The 24,761-nt window shown below is 38.3% G+C and overlaps 1 protein-coding gene across 2 annotated transcripts in view; it reads right to left on the reverse strand.

Annotated features, from left to right (window-relative positions):
* Nucleotides 1-6,917: 6,917 nt before the first annotated feature.
* trappc9 (trafficking protein particle complex subunit 9) overlaps nt 6,918-24,761 on the reverse strand; it is a 200,017-nt gene continuing 182,173 nt past the window's right edge. For both annotated transcript variants that reach the window (XM_067508237.1, XM_067508228.1), the window contains 2 exons: nt 9,096-9,319; nt 6,918-8,109 (listed from right to left, as the gene is read on the reverse strand). In XM_067508237.1, the coding sequence (XP_067364338.1) occupies nt 7,930-8,109; nt 9,096-9,319 (404 nt within the window). In that variant the 3' untranslated portion in view covers nt 6,918-7,929. The remainder of the gene's footprint in view (nt 8,110-9,095; nt 9,320-24,761) is intronic.

Genomic DNA, 24,761 nt, shown 5'->3' on the forward strand with positions numbered 1-24,761 from the left:
GCTCAGAGAGAAAAGTTTAATAATGGTAACCGCTTAGATTAGTCTCCATGGTAATGACACAGAATTTTGAGTGTGATCGCTTGTACTTTACACAGAACTGCACAGACAAAGAACAATCTGCAGAAATCTTCTACATGTGATCTGAACCGCCAGCAGAGACATCAGACACAAACAATAGGGAGTGATACCTGAGCGACGTTAGAGAGGGTGAACCAGCTGAGCTCAGGGTGTCGCAAGCTCAAACTGAAAACATCCCCAGTCTGCAGATGAAGTGATGGTCTTCTAGCGCATTTCCTCTTTATGACTGACTCATGATGATTTATGCCAGTACATTCAATATTCACTCATTTTTTCCCATCTAATTTAGATCTGGTTTGTATTGACTGATGACCACTGTCTCTATATTTATTGATTGCACATGTCTTCACATTGTTTCCATATGATGGAAGCTTGCTGTGTTTTTTTCCCTTTGTCTTGCATGTTGTCTTTGTACTGATTCAATTTGGCTTTATTTTATGGAACAGACTCTTTAAAACAAGTGGATTGTTGTTAAAGGAATTACCTTTGTTTAGTTAAGTCACCTTTTTTACAGTTTCCGAAATCATAAAATGTAGTTGAACTAATTGTTTTAGAACTTCACCTGAGCTACAGTATTTCACAGTTTCACGGGTAGCAGGAGAATTTGTCAAGTGGAGCTAAAATGATTTACACTGTAGTTGGATATTGGAAATAGGTTGCCTGCACCCTGCTGTACTTTACAGTTAAACTTCACAACATTTAAATAAAAATCAGTGACTGATGTTTGCTCAGTTGTCATGAAGTGAGCTGCGTTGATTTGTGGGTCTGATTTTAGATTTGGTTTTTCAGAGCTACAGTTGTTCAACCTTGATCTATGATTGAGTGTTTTCTTATTGTAAATCATCATTTAACTTTGTGAGAAAGTAAACATTTTAACAAACATTTTAAGAAAATGTGTTGTGACGTGTAAAATTCAAATAAAATTGTTTTTTTGTTTGTAAACAGTACAAAGAGCATTTATTTGGCCTTTTTTTACATCATAATAGCTGCTACATTTCTAAATTTGATGCCAGCAACATTTCTCGAAAAAGATGGAAAGAGCCAACAAAAGACTTGGTTGTACAGGGGGAAAGAACAGATGGTGGAACATCTGACAACTAGGTGAAATGAGGTGAAATATCAACAGTTTAGGATCATGATTGAAAATAAAAAAGAACATCTTAGATTGTTAAATTGGAAAGACTTGCAGTTCATAACTTTATTCAGATACTCAGAAAACCGAAGAAATGTCTTCACCCAAGGGGACCTAGGCCAAATCCCTGTAGTTAATGACTGTGATCTTCAGGCCCTCAGGCAGCACTGCACTAACAACAGACCTGTTTATGTAGTGGAAATCACTCCCTGGGCTCAGAAACACCGCTGAAAACCACTGTAAGTGAACACATGTAAGTTCAGACTCTTCTGTACACAGAAACAACTGGAAGACAAGATCGAGGAAAATCGCTGCTTTCTCTGAGCACGAGGAGTCAAAATGTGAATTTATTTTGATAATATTTTCAAAATTAAAGCATCTGGTTTGTAGTTTGGACATTCTTTACCTTGTAAATGTTGTGTAAATCAAAATATTCTCAGCACTAGGTCCATCCAGTGATGGTAAATTGAGCTTTCCAATACAGCTTATGGTCTTCGTCAGAAAATGAACATAGTTGAGCTCTAATCACTGGACTGAAAGTTTACACAGATTTAATACTTCTTCCCTATGTACAACTACCCGCTGTTACATGATGACCACTGAGCCACTGAAGACAGTCAGACAACGGTAATACTAAACAGAAATTGTATTTTCAATAGACATTGCAACTCCTCATAATCATTTTATTTGTATTTGTTTAAAAACTCATTTTGTCCATTTCTTATTCTTTGTTCTGATGTGATAGGTTAGTGGACATGTTGAATTATTTTATTTCAAGACTAACAAGAAGTTTATTCATAAGCTGCAGTGGCATAAACACATTTTAGAGTTCAGGTTAAGGTTCATTTCACATTTACCTGCTGGTGTAGTGCCGCAGATGAATGCATTAATTAAGTCAGAGAGTCACAGTAAATATGCAGCGGATGAGGATTCCTCTGCATTTTTCTACCAGGTCTTCTCTCTGCAGAGCTACAGGCATGAGAGTGAAAGCACAGTGCAGGCGTCACTTCGCTTGTCTTTCTTCAGCACACATCCTAATCCCACACTGCTGAGATCATTTACATATCAACGTTGTAGATATGTACTGTATGAATGGACGTGCCTTACCACTCAATCCTGAACCAGAGGAGAAAGGGATTTAATTGAAGTCTGGCTTCTCAGAGATTCATTTGCATGAATGTTTTCATGCACAGTGACACTGTACTGTCTGCAGCAGCACTCTGGGGAATTTCTTTGCCACTAAATGAAAGGCTCTTGTTCGCTCTCAAACATTTTCATCACTGTTGTAACTCTCTTCTATCAGGCAGGAAGGAAGCGCATCACCACAGATTGATGGATGATTGTTAGAGTGATTACAATCAGAATCACAGGTACAATATGCTGCAGGGTAATGAAGCTTTGAGGCTAATAATACAACGCAGATTTGTCGAACACGAACCTCATTTGAACACAAGTTGCTTTCAATGTGTCCTAGATGTCCTAAGTTCTGTGGTGGTCAGCGGTGTGGTGAAGAAGGACCATAACACACACGTGCTCTTGTTGCCCAGCGGTATTTCTACCGATGGATGTCTTGCACACATTTTTACGCACATCCTAAAGCTATGACAATTTATTTGCTGAAACTTCTTACTTTCCTTGAAGGCAATAATCTATTCCACGCCAATTCATGGTTTTGATTTCCTCTTTTTGGGGGGGCAGGGGGTTGGGATTTAACCCACTCAGATCTACATATCTGGTCATCCCACACATTAGTTTTAATCCTTTAGTTGAAAATGTGTCTTGGCACCATCAATCAGCTATCACTTTGGTGGTTTTCTCAACAGTAGCAAATCAAATGCATGGAAAAAATGTGAAACAATCATATAATTATGCCTCTAGTTATTAAAGGCAATTTCAACTTATGAGTCTCCACCCGGTAGATGAGTTTAAAGTGGCATAAAAATGTATGTTTACTCTGGGTAAAGCAGGAATGTTGGTAAATCAGTCTGTAATGATCAATAAAAGACAAGCCTATAATTGATCCGCTATCTGTTGTCCACAGCTGTGCTATAATTACTATGTAAAAATCTCTTTCCCTTCATGATATCTCTGCAGCCATCTGAAGGCATAAGGGCATCCTCTGATTTGAGAAGTGCCAACTGTCCATTTAGTTTACTTTAATCAAATCACATTGTAAATGACTCCAGATTATATTATATATAAATAATCTGCAGTTATTTACAATGTGATTTACTGTTCTGTATATATATATATATATATATATATATCAAATCAAATCACATTGTAAATGACTGCAGATTATATTATATATATATATATATATATATAAATAATCTGCAGTCATTTACAATCCTCACCAATTTCTACCGGGCTTGGACCGCCACTGCACAGCTGGGGAGGGGAACGGGCTGTTAGCGGTTCAGTGTCTTGCCCAGGGACACTTCGACATATAGCCAGGGCCAGGGATCGAACAACTCACCCTGTGGTCCATGGACAACTGTCTTTACCAACTGAGCTATAGCTGCCCTATATTGTCTCTATTGAACTATTGCCACAAACACATGCCAATTAATAAGCAGTCATACCAAAACGTATGCTGTGGGCAAACAGCAGGGCAGGACAGGTTTAATATTTAACTTGCAGGAGCTATCAAGGCTAGTGGGCCAACAGCGGTTCAGGAATTTGGAAATTAAACAGATTTATCAAAAATGTCATTATTGTTCAGCCAAACAGCGACTCTCCTTCTCTGTTGCTTGCATTATTCACCTGCACATTATTCCCTGCTCTTCCAAATTGACTGGACATTGGATAATGTCGTGATTTCACAGGTCAATGTTCAAAAAGATTAAAATCTGTGCCAAAAAAAAAAAAAAAGTGAGACTATTTGCAACTGGAAAAAATGGGAAACAAATGCTGGTGGTACTGCTGCTTCAGAGGGAATTTTTTTTAGCTTTGCCAGTTCTTTTGAACTTTGCACTGCTGCACTTATATCAACCAAAATAACAGGCACTCACACAGCTTCAGCACCTAAGAACTACGGCTTTGAGCTTCTTGTTGTACCAACAGTAGCTTAAATAGGGCCCTGAATCGCTTCGTAGAGGGTTCACTTGCTGCTTGCCCTGAAATTCTTTACTTCCTCTGCACTGGGAGGCATCCATCCAAGCCCCAGAATTTAATTAGAGTGAACTGGATGAATCTGTGCTTCAATAAGTGAGGATAGGGCACTCGTAATTACAGCCCCACTTGTAATTTAGGCTGATAAGTTTAGCTACTATCAGGGTCAGAAAACAATATTCAAAAGCATTTGAAATGCAAGTTTATACATACCGTACTTTCTGTTGGCTCCCTGTGCAGGCAGCAGCCCCAAGTTCACACTTAACACAATACACTTTGCAACTGTATGCATGCATGAGTCTACCCACTTAGAGCTGAAATGATTTTTACAAAACAGAATGACATTTCAAAGCCTGAAAACACATACACACACGCACAGGCACTTTATTCTTAATCAAACAGAAAACCACACAATAATAAGCATAGAGGGCATGACTTTGGAGGTTTTTTTTGCGTTATGGATAACTGATGAACTGTGTGGATTCACTGATGTATTATCCCTATGAGTAACTATGAGCAGAAAATCTGTTTGTCACCAAACTTTAAATGTGACCTTCATGAGGAAACTTTAGTTAATTGAGAAACAAAATGTGATTATATTTTTATTTGAAAAGAGCTGAGAGACAGAAATCAATGCAAGAACAGCATTTCTGCAGTATTGTCAATACTCCAACTACAGTGCATCCAGAAGGTATTCCCAGGGCTGAACTTTTTTCACATTGCTATGCTACAGCCAAATGTATTATTTTTCTCAAAATTCTACAAACAATACCCCATAATGACAAACTGAAAAAAGTTTGTTTGAAATCTCTGCAAATCTATTGAAAATAAAAAATGGGAAAAGAAAATCACATGTACGTAAGTAATCACAGGCTTTGCTTAATACTTTGTTGAAGCTCATTTAGCACCAATTACAGCCTCAAGTCTTTTTGAGTATGATGCTAAAAGCTTGGCACAACTATTTTTGGCAAGTTTCTCCTGTTCTTTTTTGCAGTACCTCTCGAGCAGTGCCTGGGCTCCTCCAGACATGACACTTGGCATTCAGGCAAAAGGGTTCAATCTTTGTTTCATCAGACCAGAGACTTTTGTTTCTCATGGTCTGAGAGTCCTTCAGGTGGGCTGTCATGTGCCTTTTACTGAGGAGTGATTTCTGACCGGCCACTCTACCATACAGGCCTGATTGGTGGAGTGCTGCAGAGATGTTTTTCTTCTGGAAGGTTCTCCTCTCTCTGCAGAGGCCCAGTATTTACTGGGCCTCTTTCAGAGTGACCCTCTGCATCTTGGTCACCTCCACTAAGGCCCTTCTCTTTCGATCACTCAGTTTGGCTGGCCCTTTAGGAAGAGTCCTGGTGGTTCCAAACTTCTTTCATTTACTCATGATGGAGGCCACTGTGCTCAATGGGACCTTCAAAGCTGCAGAATTTTTTCTTTACCCTTCCCCAGATCTGTGCCTCGATACAATCTTGTCTCAAAGGGTCTACAGAAAATTCCTTCGACTTCATACCTTGGTTTGTGCTCTGACATGCACTGTTATCTGTGGGACCTTATATAGACAGGTGTATGCTTTTCCAAATCATGTCCAGTCAACTGAATTTCCCACAGGTGGACTCCATTAAAGGTGTAGAAACATCTGAAGGATGATCAGTGTCTGACATGATGCACCAGAGCTCAACTTTGAGTGTCATGGCCAAGGCTCTGAATACTTATGTACATGTGATTTCTTCTGTATTTTATTACATTTTAATAAATTTGCAAAGACTTCAACCCAACTTCTTTCACATTGTCATGGGGTATTGTTTGTAGAAATTTAATTTGCTCCATTTTGGAATAAAGCTGTAACATACCAAAATGTAAAAAGTTAAGTTATTACTTTCTGGATGCACTATATATACAAATTATCAACTCATCTCTGGTGTTAAGTTTGATATTCAATGTAAGCAAGATGCTATCTGCCTCTGATCTTGTCACTACACACTAAGGCTCTCATTACACACAAAGCCAATTCACAAGCTGGTCTTAAAAGCATGTTGGGTATGTTTTTGCTAACAGATAAACCCTGTTTTACATCCACATGAAACCTTCAGACTACTTTCTCCCAGTCATTAAGGTATATGAACCGTTCAACAAGGCTACTCTTCCTTCAGCATCTCTTTATCGTCCCGTTCACATGTGGTCGCCTAGTGAGCCAAGCAGGAAGAGCCTTTGATGGAACTGTGGTAACCTGAACGGCTGAAGTGGGTTTATTACAGGAAGATGGCTAATTCATGTTCCCAGATGGAGACAGAGCATGAATCACGCTTTCCCATATGATACATTAGTAGTCAATGCCGATCAATCACAGACTGTAAATATTGAGCCTGAATGTTAATATTTCAGCGGCTTATGGTGTTGTCACAACACACTCCAACATCCCAGTGGGCAGTGGCATGTTGTTCAATCATCATTTCCAAAAGTAGTTTCAAAGTATGTAAGTGTCAGACAAAATACAAAAGGTCATCAGAGCAGGCAGGAAATGGAGGTGATAACAGAGATACAGTTGCTGAGACAGACTAATGCAAAGAAATTGAAATATTGTCAAAATGATCAAAGGGTGTCTTGATTCATATTTATTTACAACACTTACATGTCGCATATAATTCAAATTCATCAGTATTCTATTGTGGTGTCACAGAGGTAAAAGAAAATGTCTTTGGAGCAGTGGAAAGAATCTACTTACAGTACATGGCCACACATTTGAGTGGATCACATTTGTTATGAACCTCATCTTAGCCTCAGTTCTTTACCCTGCTAATGTTAATGTCTTCCGATTTATTTTCTGTAAACATTAAATATGATATACTGATGTAAAACAACCCACAGAATAAATGTAAAAGTGTGACAAAGTGATGGTCAACAGCTAACTAGGAGCAACAAGCTGCCCAAAATAATAGTGTTAATATACAGCTGCAAACCCAGACGTATCTGATTTATGGAACACCCGCCCTCCACTGCAGGGTTAAAGAAAAACTGATGGTAACAAATTGCTAATAAGTTCACTCAGCCCACATCTGTAGCTCACAGCACAGTTCTCTATAAGTTCAGCACTGTCAATAGGGTTTGCTGAGGGTCAGTGATCCAAGTGTGGTTCAAAGTCCAACTGAGCGTAAAATCACTACAGAAATGCAGAGATTCTAATACAATTAGCTGTTTCAAGTAGAAAATATTATATTGTCTCAAATTATTTCTAGGGCAGGGCTCAAACTTTGATACTTGTGAGACAATGACCAATGACTGACTTTAATCCTAACTCCATCTTATACACCTGTTTAACAAGCACAATTCTGTAGTGAAGTGATCATTTCAGATTGTTTCTGTATGTGGATGTACAGCAGTAGACTCAAATAACCCATTGGTAGCTGTCGATCTTCCAGTTAACTTTGTATGCAGTCATGTATTTTTGGGCTGCAATCACGTATTTTTGGGTTGTAACGAAACATTCTAATGTTTTGAAGAAGTTTTTTAATAACCTTGCACCTGTTCACATGCTGCAACACTTAACTAATATTTACAAGTGTTTCAGTTCATTGGACTAGTGTATTTACAGACATCATCAGGACCATTCAGACCTAGGCCCCAGCCTGTAGTGGAGTGTCCACAGCCTGTATGTGGACACTGGGCAGAGTAAACCAAGCTAAGGGAAGCTCTCGTCCTGCACTGTCATCTTGGAACTTGATGTTCAGGTAGAAATCTCCAGTGTTGAGGAAGAGCAGAGCACCTATACAGACAGTGCTTTCTTTGGGTTTCACCTGGTGATAGAAAAGACAGAACATTAGTAGCTACCTTTCTCAGGTTTCACAGCCAGAGTTCAGCCAGCAGGGGAGTGAGCTTGAAGCCTGACTGTGGCTTTGATGTGAAGGTTCAGACAAGTGCAGTGAAGAACAATCCCAAAGTTATTTACTTTTAACATTCAGGAAAATGGTTCATGTTCATGCATATATTTACCTGCTTTATACACTAGTAACTTTTCACTTTTTCATTAACTCTAAGTCTCTTTTAATCACATTCAGCTTATTCAATATTGTGAGTTTCTACAGACACAGACTCACATCTACTTTAAGACCCCTTCTTTGGTGAGGTGTTTTTCTATTTTAGGATTACAGCCACGATCCATAAAGCACCACCCCTGCTTTTTTGTGGTTTTAACTATTGCTATTCATACGCTGAGGCAGGGGTCTCCAGATTCTGGGCAAAAAAACAAAGGTTGTCTTGTAAAATTACATTACATTACAATTTATTATATTTTACTAAACTGAAAATGTGTGGTGTGTTATAAATGATTAATTAAATGTTGGTACACTATACTGCTTATAGAAGCTGCACAGGAAATGGTCGATGTCACAAGCGTTCCAGTGTCTGATCCTGCTTTAGTTTTTCCTTTTTCCACAAGTGTTACAGGTGTGTCCATAGTTAATGTTTCTACAGCTGTCTTTAATCACAACCTATAGGATTACTGCTCATACTAATTGGTATAACCTGTGAACAGAAATGCTATTGGTCAAAAAATGTGATGGAACTGTGTTAAAACTAGCACTTTGCTAATTTCCCTCATTATCAGTGAATTTGCTGTGACCTCTGTGGCGAGCAGATAGCATAAACAGCATCTACTATTTTTGTCTGTGTGAACCTTTACTTTTGGTCCAATCCTGTGATAACCTAAAATGTGACGTAACTGCAGTAAAGTTTACTGTTTGTTGGGAAACTACGTTATTAGAGTCATCCAGCCCCCACTGACCGTGTCGATGTAAAAGGTGTTGGAGCCGATAAAGGTGACAGCGTCCTCCAGTTCGTAGTTCTGCACTCCATTCTGGTAGTCCTGATAGGGCACTACAGTCAGAGCCAGGGGCCCCACAGAGTTCTTGCTCCGATTGGTCAGTTTTACTTCCAGGGTTACAGCATCCCCCACTTTACAGTCAGCAATGACATCACAGTCACATGGTTTTCCATTCACCAGCACATCTGCAAACAAAGTCCAAGTGGATTAGCAAGACTGGATCAGACTTCCTCTATTTAACATTTTGTATGAAAACTGAACTCAGAGGAATATGGCAGTAACAAGAATTAAGACCTTTCAAACCAACATTTAAATCTGGTGCACGGTCATTTTACAGGATTCCCATCCAATCTCCACTTCATTTGTATTCATCCAAACCCGAACCGAGCATTAATGGCCTATCATACTGTTTCTGCTGGAGGATCAATAGGCTTTGTTTGTGCTAAAATACATTTTATTGACATTAGGGGAGAGTGCCGGAGCTGTGGGGATTAAACTGAACTGCCTCCTGTTCATCTCATGCATGACTAATTTCTGTCAAGAAGGGATGAATGAGAATGTTGGAACAATCCCACTGTGCCACACACACTCACACATGCACATGCACACACACACCATCCTGAACTACACTTCAATCACTTGGCCATACCTCCCTCTCTCCTTTCACAACCAGCCAAGAAAGACTGACTGAGTTCAATTCAATTCCGCTAATGTGTTGCCAGTCACTCCTGATGTGGCCCCTTCTTGGCTAAGGTGCAGATGGAGACACGATCATTTCTTCTGAACAACAAGCTTAGAGAACTGGGCTCCTGCACGCTTCTGGCACTAGAGGAGGAGACCGACTCCAAACATAAGGGATTCAGGGGTGCACCAAGACATCACCCGAGTAATGACTCCTCTGATAATAACAACAGTAAACACACACACAAACACACAGGCATACGCAAACCAGTTGTCATATGCTTTCTAGTGTTATGCCCGCGGCTGTGATAAACATTGTGAGTCAGATCGGCTGAGCCTGTGTGACAGCCTGATGAAAGAGCCGAGCTATGTTTGGTGCCGCTGCGCCGATATGTTGCATTTAGGGAGTGGTGGCGGTGAGGGAGGGAGAGTATGAAAAGAGACTGACAACCTTGCAAGGGAGGGAGGAAAAGAGGGAGCAAGGGTGTGTGTGGAAGTCTGAGGTCATGCTGTGACAGTCAGTAAGAGGGCCCTGGGGAGGCTGGAGCTGAAGAGGGTAACAGTGTGACATTCAGCTTCATGTCTGTATGAAAAAGCACACTTCACTCAACCCACTAAGGCTCAGAAGATGGGTTTCGTTTTGTTATATCAAGATTGAGGGAGGAAGATTTGTCAGATTGCTGATACAGGGATTGATTAGTCGGTAATTGTTATTCTCTTTTTAGACTCGACATTATTTTTTCATCAGCTTTAGGTCAGGGCTTTGAGTGAGAATCATTTAAAACCTCAGTGCTTTTTGAGTACAAAATAAAATTTTCCAGTTTTTGTCACAATTTTGTAACTTTGTAACGAGAGAGAAACAAAATCCCTCAAAGACAAGAGTGAACATCAGTGCCTAAGAAGATTAAGCTTCCTTTGAACAAGTTAGTAAATGGTAATTTACTGTCATTTATACCTTTGTAAGATCATCTGACTGTAATGCATTCGGTACCAAAGTGTTTTCCTTTACAGATGACATGCTACTGTCAAAAAGTAAATGAGTCATTCTGTTGCAAAAACTTGCCTGGCAACAGGCTTGGATGAATACTGTGGTAATATCCTGATAATACTGGTGTTAGTCAAGGCCACTAGACACCTCACCTTCTCCAGTCCATAAGATTATCATTTTTAAGATGTGACTTTTGACCCATAAGTCTTTTATTTCTTCTTTTCTTGATGCAGACAGTACTGTAGTAGGGTATATTGAGTTGGCTTAGCCAAGTGAGCAGATATATAACAATATCATCACATCACCTAAACTGTAGGTGATGTGACAATGTTACTAAAATGTTTTTTAGCCATTTTAACTATAGTGCAAACCTCTTGCAGCTGTAACATGAATATGGTTGTAGCAGATTTTTGCTTACAGAGAGGGTGATAAAGATGGTGATTTAAACACCCATGCACACATACATACAATCTACATACATGCCCACACATATAACATACTTTTTCATAGCCAGTAGGACTGCGAGTACTGTATAGTGACACCTTAGCAAGTAGTTATAATTAGTTTGTTCCAAGTCTTGTTGCTAGGAGATGCGCAAATTATAGGTAGCCTATATTGGCTCTAAAACTGGAAATAAATTCCATCACATTAAAAGTGAACAAAGGAGGATGTTCAGTTTGTAATGAGCTGATGAACTCCCACACACATGCGCCTCAGTCACACTCACCCACAGCCTGAACATTTGCTAGTTTCTCTTCTCTGTTATCTCTGTGTATCAGCACACAGGAAATCAGCTGTGATCGCATGTAGCAGAAAAACAAGCAGTGGGAACAAACAGGGTCCAATGAAAAAAACTTCAACTTTTTGTAAAATACTAGTAATTATCTGTTATTACTCTATGTAGTATTGATTTTCTTCAAACTGTAGAAAATTAGCACTGATGAGATGGCACTAGCCAAAACCATATTTTAGACGATTCATCCAGTACATAACCTTCCAAAAAACAAAAACAAAAAAACACAGCCAAGAATGGAGAGATAAAGTTTTCTGATTTGTTGTGGTACTGATATACTGTAACTGCATCTTTCAAGAGATGTCTCAAAAGGTCATGACAAAACACTGTTTATGAAAAGCATCTGCTCTGTGTTCCCTGTTGTGTAGAGCAGAGTAGTACAGTCAATGTACTTTTAGTTCATGTACTTGGCTTTCTGTTAGGTAGGAATGCTGAGCAATGAGGCATCTCCAGGTCCTGACTAAAGCCATTTTCCCCTATACTCTCTGGTGGTGTCAGTGAGGGGTGGGCCTGATCAAAGCAGGAGGCAAAACATGTAAAACTTTTCAGCAGGAAACAGTTTATATCAACATCAACACAACCACTTTCTTTTTCATCCAACATTTGGGATGGAGCAGTGTGCTCTGTGCACATACAGGCTCACTCACATTACCTGGACTTTGTACTGGGGGCTCTAAGGACAAAGTTTGGGTAATGTCTGGGCTGTCTAACTCAGATGCTCTTACATGCAGCACCCCGGGGTAAAGTCTAGATCAGGGGTCACCAACCTTTTTGAAACTGAGAGCTACTTCTTGGGTACCGATTAATGTGAAGGGCTACCAGTTTAATACGCACTTTTGGAATAAAAACTTTGCTTAATTTACCGTTAATTACATGTTATTATAAATAATTAATTAAATTAATGATATTCATATATGTCAGATCATGATATTGATTTCTTACAATACAAAAAAATTAAATGCAACTCATTGGTAAGTGGCGCTATGGTGGGCTATTTTTAGAACAGGCCCTCGGGCTACTAATGTGGTCCTTGCGGGCTACCTCAAGGACACCACAGGCACCACGTTGGTGACCCCTGGTCTAGATGGATTCAGGGTGGCAATGCATGTGTGAAAGCACCTTAGGTTTAGATAAGAATGTTAGCTTCACAGACTGCAAGGAAAAGCTTGGTACTAACCCCCAAGGTTCAGATGGATGTTAAGATAAAAACCTTAAACCAAGTATGATCATCTCATAACTGATTTTCGGACAACTCTACTCATAAGCTAACAAGCACCCTGTTATCTTGCTGTTAGTTATGTGGTAACTAACAGTTAGCTATGTGTTAGTTACATAAATGTTTTATGAGGCTTAACTTCATTTTTTAAATCAATCCTGGTGGCTGTATTGCCAATGCAACAATGGAAATCAATGTACAAAAGCCATTTTTCCGTGATAATGTGAACATGCCATAAAATGGTCACCACGGCATCTTTAAGGATCAGCTGAAATATACATTCCTTAAATTAAACACCAAACATCAAACAAGGTTTTTCTTCTAATACTAAACCACTCTTATACAAAATTACTTTACAATTGAATAAAATTTGCTGCTCACAGTTGCCATTGTTGAATGCTGTTAAATGGTCACTTTAACTTGTTGCAGCTTGTTATGACATTGTTCATTATAAAACAATCCAGGCATAATTACTGTGGCTGTACATTTTGAAAGGTACCCTTTTTTCAAAAAAATTAACAAAGAAATGAAAGATGATGGCTTGAGTGGGAGGGATGAAGAGAAGTGAGGGAGGAGGGGAGGAAAGAACAGAAATGAAAAGGTGAGTAAGTTTCAGAGAAGGAGTTTGCAGGAACTGTACCAATAAAACAGGCCACAAAACAGAAAAGGTAAATGTCAGCAGGAAGAAGAGTGAGGATTTGGAGGAAGAAATATCACTGCCACAAAATACTGCTCTAAAAAGTGCTGTTTAAGCAACAGGTACCTCACTGTGTGAATGTGTGGAAGAAGAAAGTGTGTTTTAGAACTGACTTGCAAGTATAGTCTGTTCACTTTCAACCTATCGACTGTGTTGTGACAGGTTCATTAATATATTCAGTACAATGAGGGAAAATTTTATGTTTAGTCTTCTCCTGCCTGTGTGCAGGAACTGTACTTACAAGACATTACGTAACACTAGCTGGGTTTGGCTTTCATGTTAACACACACACGCACACAGCTCGGCCTGGACGCTCCCGTTGAAGTCTGCAGAGGCAAAGTGCTGCAGCAGGCGTCGCCACAGCAACCAGGAGAGGAAGACACAGAAAGAGACAGAGAGAGAGAGAGAGAAAGCGAGCGAGAGAATGACATCTTCCTGTTTTATGAGTATGAAAGCCACAGATCAAGCTATGTCTCAGAGATTAAACAAGCCTCTCCACCCCTCATCGCAGTGCTGTCACCACTGAAGTGAAAGAGCAGGTGAGGATGAAGCGGGTGATCGTCGCTGGAAGAGTTGCCAGCGTTTACAAGATTATGCTGCACATCACACTGGGTGTCAATTGAGCTCGTTATGATTCTCTCACCAATATTGTGCAGGGACAGGGTGAAGCAGACAAATCAGATCCACACTACTGTGGATGTAATGAGCATCACACCTCGTGTAAAATGACATTTTGTGTGTGGACGAAATGCTCATTAAACAGAGGGGGTGTTACTCGGGTACTAAACTGATTACATCAGCAGGATGTCACTATTTAGTCCTGTCTGTGTGACAGGTGAAGGAAAAGCAATGGCAAGCTTTTCAAAACGTATGTTTTTGTAGAAACAGTGTAACAAACATAACTATACTGTGGGGCATTAGAATGCAAGTCAAGTGAATATATAATAAATTATATTAAACAGATGTATTAAAAAAATCTGTAAAGAAAATGCCTAAACAAATGCACGAACCATTATCCTCCAAATATCCTGAGACATGTCATAATAATAAATTTCAAATCATAAAGACAAACAAAATGACATCCTGTTCAAAAAGAAAAAGGATAAAACTGGTTACACTAAAAAGAGACGAAACAAGGATAAGAGCAAAAATAAGAAAAGGATGGAATAGAATTATTATGTACGACTTTACATAAATGTTTAATCCAGCCTTCTCGTAAAGAGAAAGAAATTCTGACCCTGCAGAAAAGAAGAAAATGGAGAACCCATTATTCAGTACCAATGTATTAAAATCAAAAGGCGCAATCTGTCAATTGCTTTCACTCATTAATAACATGTAACCTAAGGCTTGTTTTCTCTATTCATCTACTTATAAAACAAATATTTAGAAAGGCAGATTTTTTTTAACGTTCATTTTTTGAGGTAAATTCCTCTGAGGTTGGAACCTTCTTTTGCAAGGGAGACCTGTCCAAGACAGCATAAGAAAAAATTCAGATAAATCAATAAAAATTTTGAAATAAGGCAAACAACTAGACATGAAACAGGCACCAGAGAGAAGCTGATTCATTTACTGTACCACTGAGTTTATATTGATTTTGAATTCTGCCAGAGATGTCTGATACATCATTTTAAATGACTTATGAAGAGTACTCCAAGTAGATCAAGGAGCTTTTTGTTTATTTAGGGACACACAGCAGATTTTTCATGTGATCCGAGTTCATTAGTACAGTATAAGATGAAATTTTTGAGATAAATGTGCCATCATTCAGTTGAACAGATATGATCAGCTCACTCTAGAACAGAAAGCATAATTATGTGTGAATGGTTTGGATTTGGAAATAAAATCATAAACAGATGTGGAGACAATGCACTGATGTCTTTATGCATGTATACAGCAAATCATTATGCTCACGAACTGGTTAAAAATGTCCAAAATAAAATTATACATTATAAAATGTAGCTATTTCCACTGAGAGAATAAAAAAACAATGAAAAAAAAAAAACAGAAGTCCTGTTTAACTGCTCTTCATTGGCAGTGTCTTTTCTTTCAGGATGAACATTAACAACAGTGCAGATAACCAGGTCATCAGGGTTTAACAGCTCATCTCGGCCAGCAGCCACTAGCCAGGCAGGGTCATTGATGAATGCTCTGATGGAGCTGCAGGATGTGCTTTAAAAGGTTGAGGTGTGCTGCAGTAAGTCTAAAAATAACCTGCCAGCCTGCCTGATGTCCCCCTAAGCAATCTGCCCCTTGTATAATTATCCCCATAACAACCACTCACTCGATATCTGTTGTCTTTACCTTTAACCAGTGTGTAAAGATTCCATCTGCTCTGATAAAAATTGGTCAGGAACATTTTCCCACTCACGTGTGAACATGAAACATTTACACGTTTATCAGTTTGAACAAAAAGGTCTATAAATCTCAGACACTACTGCTGCTGTGTCAAAACATATGCAATGGTATGGATGGTATATTGTTAAAAGGAATATAAATCAATCAAAAATGTGCAGATCTAACTCCTCCAATTCCATTGCAGCATCCTTCTAAAAGCTCTGAATAATCACTGTCCATCTGTGGCTCAATTTTAAACCCAACACTGACTGTATGTAATTATTCCACTGTTAGCAGGGACATATTTAAGGAGCTTCACTCCTAACAAGTCGACCAGCTCGGCTGCTATAATTTCAATCAGCCGTGAGCAGCAGCATGTGGCACAAAGATTGGGGGTTATGTTGCAGCCACAGTTTGTCGCTCAGTTGACTAATACTGGTTCGTCTCCATACAGGACACTTGACTGAGCTAAGCTGCTTCCAGCCTGTAGACACTCATCGTGACCACGGAAGAAACAGCATTACTCATCCAAATCATTCCCTATTGGTAGCTTTGTGACTTATGTTTACTCAAATAACACTTCTCTCCACTCCTTTGTTTTAGCCGTCATTCAATGGCTGTTTTCCTCTTCCACAACAGGAGTGTACTCTGCTGGCTCACTGTTTGCGTGGTAGTGCCCAAGGTTATCATTGTTTGGCATCCTTATCATTCGCTTCCAGCCACGCTCAAACAGGCTTTTTAAAAGCAGGCAGAATACTGTGAGCATTCAGGGGTTAAGATGCTTTTCACACTTGCAGAGACATTAATAAAGCTACTGTACTTATTGTTACATGTCAGACTATGAAATGTGGGAGTGCACTTTGTAGTGTTTTTAAAAGGAATCACAATAGATGGGAAGTAACTTGTATAGGTGAGAATAACAAATGATGAATAACAGACTAAATCTTTGGTGACATTTTGTTGTAGAATTCCTTTATTTTAATGATAAACTTAATTACAACGACCACTGGAGGATGTTTATAAATGTTAAACGGTGACTCAGAGGTGTGTTGTAAGCTTTCTCCACTGTTCACACTAAAGTCATCTCTACAGGTTTTATACAAACTAAAAGGAAACATGAAACACATTACGTGCAAAGGTTACACACTATGAAAGAAGATAAAGTGGTGTCCTCTGTATGCCCGAAATAAAGTGCTTGCTTGAACCTTTTTGTGTCAGTTAATAAACTGTCTGAAATCGTCAATCCGACAAAAACACCAGCTTTACACAGTGATTGAACAGTTGTGTAGAGGTAAAATAAAGTAGCTTGTTTAAACTTCTCTCTCAAGCTCTGTTTTGTTCTTATCCACACCACACTACCGCCATCACTTTTTGTGACTACAAATGAGTGCAACAAAATACACACCTATGAGGAGAGACTAACTGGATGTGTGTTCTTGTGCACATGGCAATTGAATGCGCTATGTTAGACCAGATACATCTCATGAATCACAATTTTCTTCGAACATATCCTGGCCTTAAGGGGCTCAGTGTGCACCATGCTTGGAACAGCCTGTTCAGCTGACACAAGGCAGAAGGGATCCAAGATTTCATGCTGTTAAGACCCCATCCAACCCTACCCATGTACTGTACACACCATTAACTTGTCAAAACAGTAGTCGAGGTTTGACAGGTTGCAGATTGGTGTGTCTCTCTTTGTGTCAGTGTTGAACTGAACTGTTATTTACATGCTTGTGAGCTTAGTGTTATTTTAGCTTTAGATGGTCTGGGTAGCTTTATAATGTATTAAAAATAAATAAACAAATAAATAAATTACAATAAAACTGAAAAATGTATTTTCAATAACCTAAAACTCAATATTATAATTAAACAGATCAAATATTTATGTTTTCCCTAAAATGCTTTAACTTTGTAATTAACAAGACTAAAGGCCAACATGAAGGATTTGTAAGGCCATGCCTTGGCACAGTACAAGCATGTTAAAATACTAATATGCTCATTGTTACTAGGTAAAACCATATTAATTTAGCCTGTTAGTGTGAAAATTTTTTTGACCAAATATTCCACTCACAACTGAATATCTCAACCTGATGGTGGCACTAAGAGAAAAATCATCTGATCACTAAAACCTGTAGGCTTCATTGTTTGTGAACCAGGATATATGTGGGTTCACCATAGCTGTTGACAACTTTCAGTCTTGAACAAAGTGAACCACTTAATAAACCAATATTGTCGTAGCTGCTAACGCGGCAAAAGAGAGAGAGCAGACACTTGAAATGATTCCAAGATACTGGAGCTTGATTAAATTTAAATGCAATACCAAGTTGGAACTGGACCCAAAATATGTCCGCTAGAACCTAAACCTGTTTTTTGACCTCTCTCAAGAACAAGATCTTGTCAACTGTTCCTGCAATGTTTTTTGCCTTATACTCCAATGTCTGTAAACACTGTAAAGTGTGATCCAGCTGTTGCATCTGCAAGAACCCATAATTATAACATGTTAAACAATTTTCAGATGATGCATGTTACACATGTTCTCGTGTTTGTTTAAACTGTGAATAAACCCTTTAATTAACAACGGCTGCATTACACAGTTATGTGCAGCTATGTAAATCTTCTGCCTAGCTCTACTGTATGTTGAAATTATTAAATATTTTGAGAAATAAATGTCATCTAAATATAAATAAACAAATGTAACCTATTTTCCTTCTTTTAATAGTAGTCAAACACAGGGGGTGCAATACAGCATGTCACAATTAAAAAGTTAACATTTGAACATTTTTAGCCCCCTGTATTCACTAAACTCTGAGTGGCTGAATGGGGAAAAAAACCCTGTAGATCCAGCATCTTTGCTTTCAAGCAAATTCCCAAAATAGAACAAATACAGAATAAATCAATATTGTGTGGGGATTGCTACTGTGATCCCTGGGTGGCATAAACTTTAATGGCCCCATACTGAGCTGGGTTCCTGTTGTACAGTTAATATTTTAAATATTACTGCTGAGGAAATACTATTAGACTACAGTAACTCTATTATAAATAATGCAAAAGCCATTTGTGAAAAGTAATGTGTGGATGGGTTGTTGCATATAATTCAGGTCTCAAACTAAAATCTCTTCCTAAACATAATTTGCACATAACTTGCATGTGCTGACGTGCAAAAACTGAATTTGAGTAGCAGTAGCAGAAGTGCATGAACCTACTATTACCCACATTGCAACTTGGCTCAGTATATTCTAGTAGTCTGCAGCAGCATAGCTAGAATGAACCTATTAAACATCATATTGGGACACATTGCCATCAGGCTGGTCAACTGAATGTTCAATAACACATTCAGAATAATGGGTGGTGAAACTGAAGAAACAGAAATATCATTATGCATCAGCAGGATTTGAGCTATTCAGACTAACCAAGTACCCGACTCTTAAGGTGCAACAGTTACATATATTAGCATTGACCAAAGGAGAAGTTCTGCATTTGCTTTCAGGGGATGGTTACAGGTGCATGATAAATGGATACAGTAGTAACTTAATAGCTCTCTGACCTTCCCTACAAGACATTTGTATATCTCTGCTGAATTTCAGTATTTAAGTAATTATCAATGAAAATTCGCTATGGAAAAGTTATACTAATTAGCTGTGTTTTAGCTGTAAGTACTGGATTATGTTCAAAAGCATTTTATTTGAATAAAAGAAGTACTATATTTCATAATGACAGCTGAGTCACCAGGAGGAGGTTGGGGTGCACAGCCGGCACACAAGACACTTTTATATAAATTCATACTCCTACAGTATATTCCCACAGAGCCCTGAAGCACAGTCCGAAGCCAGTGGTTCATGTTGGAGCTGAGTTGAAATGTGTGTTCATCAGGTCTGCATATTGAACTTTTTTAAACAAGAAATCACATATGGATGGAAAATAATTGAAAATAATTCAAATAATTGAAAATAATTACCCTGGCAGACACTTATATTAAAAAAAGGGAAAAAGCTTCATCAATAAATTTGATCTGATAATCCAGAATGCTGACTAAAACAGTATTTGTACTGCTTAGAGAGAAAATTTAAACTTAGAAATTTGTATCCTGAACAAACAAATATAATGTTTTCTCTTAATATATTATTTGGACTGTGTGAATCAAAAGGTGAGAGGGGAAAAAAAAAATCAGTCTCAAAATTTACTTTGGCTGCTATGAAATCAAGCAGATTGAGTGTAGACTAACAAACAAAAATTTAATTACAAAGTTGGGCTTATATTGACTCTGTCACAGTCTATAAAGTCAGTCATCCGTGTATTGTCAACAGAGAGACTGCAGAAAGTGTCTGCTGATAAAGCTATGGCTTCCATATTTAATTTACTCAACATAGTTCGCTAATTAAAAATAAATAAAAATATCCACATTGTCATTTACTTACAGAAAACCCTTTATAGGGAGAGGTTGATATTTTGAAAAATAATTCTGAGTTTTGCTGTGTTAGATAAAAAGAAAAAACTAAAAACTATTTTCATACACATCTATTAAATTTAAGGCCTGGCAGCTGTCATCTTTGCATTAAGGCTGATAAAAGGGAATCAGCTAGATCTTTCCAAAGATTGCTATCTACCTGTAAGTAAACCCTTTTTCGTATTTTGTTACTACACAACTTAAGTGATTTACCATTACATTGTTTTGTGGTGGCAATGTAATTTCTGGCTGGATTATGTTTAGAGATATTCTTTTGAATGGATGAAGAATGAATGGATATTGGACATATACTATAAAGCCCAAAACTGTCACACCAGTTCATATAGTTCAATGAAAGCATTAGTTGAGGTTAGGGCTTCATTGTTCAATTCTTATGGTTTTAGGGGGCATGCATTGCTGTTCCTATGTACCTAGACCTCTGAAAAACCACAAATTGTCATTTTTACACTTAAGTTGTTTTATTTCTGGGTAGATTCGGTTTACCTTTAGAGATAAACTAACCAGCTACAGGTGAGGCTGAATACTTGGTTTTCTTAATTATATCTTGCCAACAAATTAGCAACTAATAAATTAAACTAAAGTAAATTAATTAAAAATAATAAAAAAATAAATAAAATTAAAGTTTGAATTAAAAATAAATAAACAACTGGATTTAATATGATTCAATTATGAACACTGAGTGGTTAACTCTGGTCTGTGTATGATCAGATTTGATTGAAAGTGATCTGGCAATATAGGTAAACAATCCCACAACTGTCATGACCTTTTGATTATCATGTTTCTAAGTCCTAATTGGTGTACTAGTGTTCATGACATCACATCATTCTGAAGAGCATAGAACTTAAAACAGCACAGGCATCTCTGGTGCTAAATAAGCAGACATTAGCTGCAATATGTGAGTTTGTGTAGGACCCTTTAGTCATAGAAGGTGCAAGTGAAAATATTTTTTTAACTATTGTGTTTAAGCTGTTTAACTTACCATCTTAACCTGGGCAAGAAAGCTAATACATATTTTGAAAACTTACTAAAGCTATATCGTGTATATTTTTTCTCAGATATAGGGCTATTGGTAAAGTACAAAACACTACTACAATAGCTCAGGTTTCATTCTTCATCTCTACTTGAACAGACACACAGCGGGCTCAAAGGGCTTTTCTTTGCGATTTCAACTTGTACACATCACATCCGATTAATCTGAATTTGTTCCTTTATTGAATGGCAATTTCTTGAGTGTTTCATTATAATTAATTAGGTGCTATCTAATGTTTCCCATCCCCAGCTGTTCAGTGCCGGTCCGCTGTGGTGACCCTAAACTCATGGGATAAGCCGAAAGGGCACACACACACACACAAAAAAAGGTGCTATCTTGCATGTTGGTGTAGGATAAGACTGCAGATCCTCCTGGGGTGTGTGAAGTCTCATTTGGCTTGAGAAATATTACAATGAAACCACTGACCTGACAAGCCAACCACAGGCAGCTCCACAACACATACAGTAAATGCATCAATGCTAATTAAAAGAAAACATTCTACAACATTTACAAAGCCAAATAATTATTATTTCACACATGAACATAAACAACCAGTTTAACTGGAATGTAAATAAATATTATATTTAGTAGGAGCAGTCAAGACCTGTAAAAACGAGATCTAGTGCAGTCCTGGAGCAAATGAAGAAAAGCACAACAACAAAATAAAATGCCACATACAAGACAAGTGTGGCTGCCTGAGAAAGGTTTAAACACAGAACAAAGCCTCTATCGCCATCAAATATTTGCTCACTGAGATGGTATGGCACTTGATAGTGCTGGGACATGTTGCACTGTCAAGTATCCACCTCCCCTCCTCTAGCATAATCTCCAAGAATGGAAAACCAAACAAAGCAACAGTACAATAGCCTGCAGTGTCAATTCCATGCTCGAAACCGCATCATCATCATCATCAGGTTGTGGAGGTGCTTGTTTGAGGAGGACAGACTCAGGGAGGGGGAGTGGGAATAGGCAGTGGGGACTGTTCTGACTCATCTCCAGAAAAACCAGTTATCATTTGTAAACACCCCCCTGAGAGGTTCTCTGTACTGAGGTCTAAACATGGCTGTTGTCATATGCAGCCCTGCATGTTTGCCCTTATTTCCCTGCATCATTACTTTGCTCTGCCTCCCTGCCTTCTCTCTTAATATATTCCAACACTAATTATGCAAATGAATCCTCTTTACCTTCACCATTAAAACTGTAATATGTGTAGGTACCTTCAGGCATGGTGGTGGAATCCCTTTCCAAGTTCTAACCTTACAATTAAATAATCGGTTTACTTAGATCCACATTGATCTTTGTTTAATGAGGCAAAACATCCACTGGCATAATAAGCTTTCATGAGATTGATCTTTGAAAGGAGACAATGCTTGTTACCAGGTAAGATTCTCATTCCATATACTGATCTTGACTCATGTGTAGGCTTAAACAAGAACCAAAAAATGACTGGCTGTGAATCTGCAAGGCGGTTACATATATAGATACATCATAACAAGCTAATGTACAAACATCTGAATAGCAAAGTTATTTTAAATTATGTAGTAAAAGAATCCTCGCTGTTAAAATTTTAAAAGAAAATAATTTTTTCTGACTACAAGGCAGGGGATGCACCTCTCATGCTCATTCCGCCTCCTCTTTTCTGTTTCAAGCTTGCCATAATGTGGGAGGCTAAAACCTGTAAAAAAAAAAAAAAAAAAAAAAATGCTTCTGATGACGCAGATGCAGCAGTGACTAAAAGAGGATTTCCCAGGCATCCACCAAAGGGGTGCTGCTAAAGGGGATGTCGTTTTCTTATATAAAAAAGAGGAGTACAACAACAAATCCCTGCCTGCTCACCCACACACAGTCTGCCCCTGCTGCAACATGTTCCTGCTGCTGCTTTTTTGTTTCTTGAGTAGATAATACAACACAGAGACACACTGTGGGGTATGGTACTTTAATGTGTCAATTATGTTTAAGACAAATTATCCCTGGGGGTATTATAAAGTCTATAATTATCTATTTATACTTTAACAAGCTGTCAAAAAAAGAAAACATACAAAACAATAAGTTTATGCAACAAACTAATTTTTGTTGCTGGAGGGGAAGAAGAGCTAGTATATAGACTGATAGCAAGGAATATCTTGTAGATAATATCATAAAATAATGGCACAATTATTTGCATTTTTTTTTTTAAATGCAATCGTAAAAAACAATTTTTGTAGTTCCACCATGTCTATATTTGTACACCCCTGAATATTGGTGTTTAATTAATTACATTACGCTAATACAAAAGGCTATCAAAGTGTTGCCAAACATAGCTAAGGGATGGGTTCCCATTTTTGTCAAATATATCTGAAAACAACAGTGGTGCTCATTTGAAAACTGAACAAGGTTGTACTGGCTATAATCATTCTTCCTTTAAATACAGGCCTCTGAGAGCTCCCTCCAAAGGATGCCTGCTATGTAAGTGTCTGGTGCCAAAATCCACAGTCAACCATCTGTGCAAAAACATATTAAAATGTTTATCTGAAGACAGTTAAAGGCCTCAATGCTCCAAATTAGTCGCATCAAGTGGAAATCTTACAAAGTTGCAGGACAACACTCTCAAGGAAAACACAAAGAGGAAATTATATACAAAAAAGACTTTATCTTTGGATATCATCCACTTGATTTAATAGACTTAAACTTCTTAAGCTTTCTTTAGACTTAGATACACATTGGAATACATTTCTGGACAGAACAATCATTGTAGATTTTCAACTAGAAAAGGCAATTACAGAGGAAATTACTTGGGAGAGCTGTTAAGCTGCAGGAGATACGCCAATCGCTCAGAAGCTGCCGAGAGTTGACAAGTTTGCACGTTATAAGCTGCAAACTTGGAGGGAAACAGGAAAACGTCTTTCCTTGATCTTAGCCTCCATGTTCAGTTTCCATGGAAGACACTGCACCTTATGACTTATGCTGATATTATAGCCAAGCATCTCAAGGACCACTGTTGTTGTTGTGTATATCACCTTGCTGGTCTTCAATTATGCTTGGTAACCAGCCACAGAGGTTCCAGGTGTCCATCTTAGCCATGATCTTCAATCCCAGGTCAGCTGCTCTTGCATTAAGCTCGTCTGTTGTTATTGGGACCTGTAACCCAATCTCCAATCGTGGGGGTGATGGTGATATCTCCCCCGACCTGTCGTCCTGGCTCCCCCTTGCCGCAGCATTTGTGTTGTATCTCATCAATCTCTAGTTGTGGTAGCAGGTATTTCTTGTGGATATTAGAACTCTGAGCTACTAGTTGTTCAGGTGTTAGTCTATATTTTGTGTTTCTAAATATCCATATGTCCCACATCCTCTGCATGTAACCCCCTTCACTAGGGTTACTATAGTAGCATTCCAATTACTCCCTATTCTAATCTCGTGTCCCACCCTCTCTCTCTCTATATATAA

This window comes from Channa argus, chromosome 1 (assembly GCF_033026475.1).
Source record: "Channa argus isolate prfri chromosome 1, Channa argus male v1.0, whole genome shotgun sequence".
Taxonomy (NCBI): Eukaryota; Metazoa; Chordata; class Actinopteri; order Anabantiformes; family Channidae; genus Channa; species Channa argus.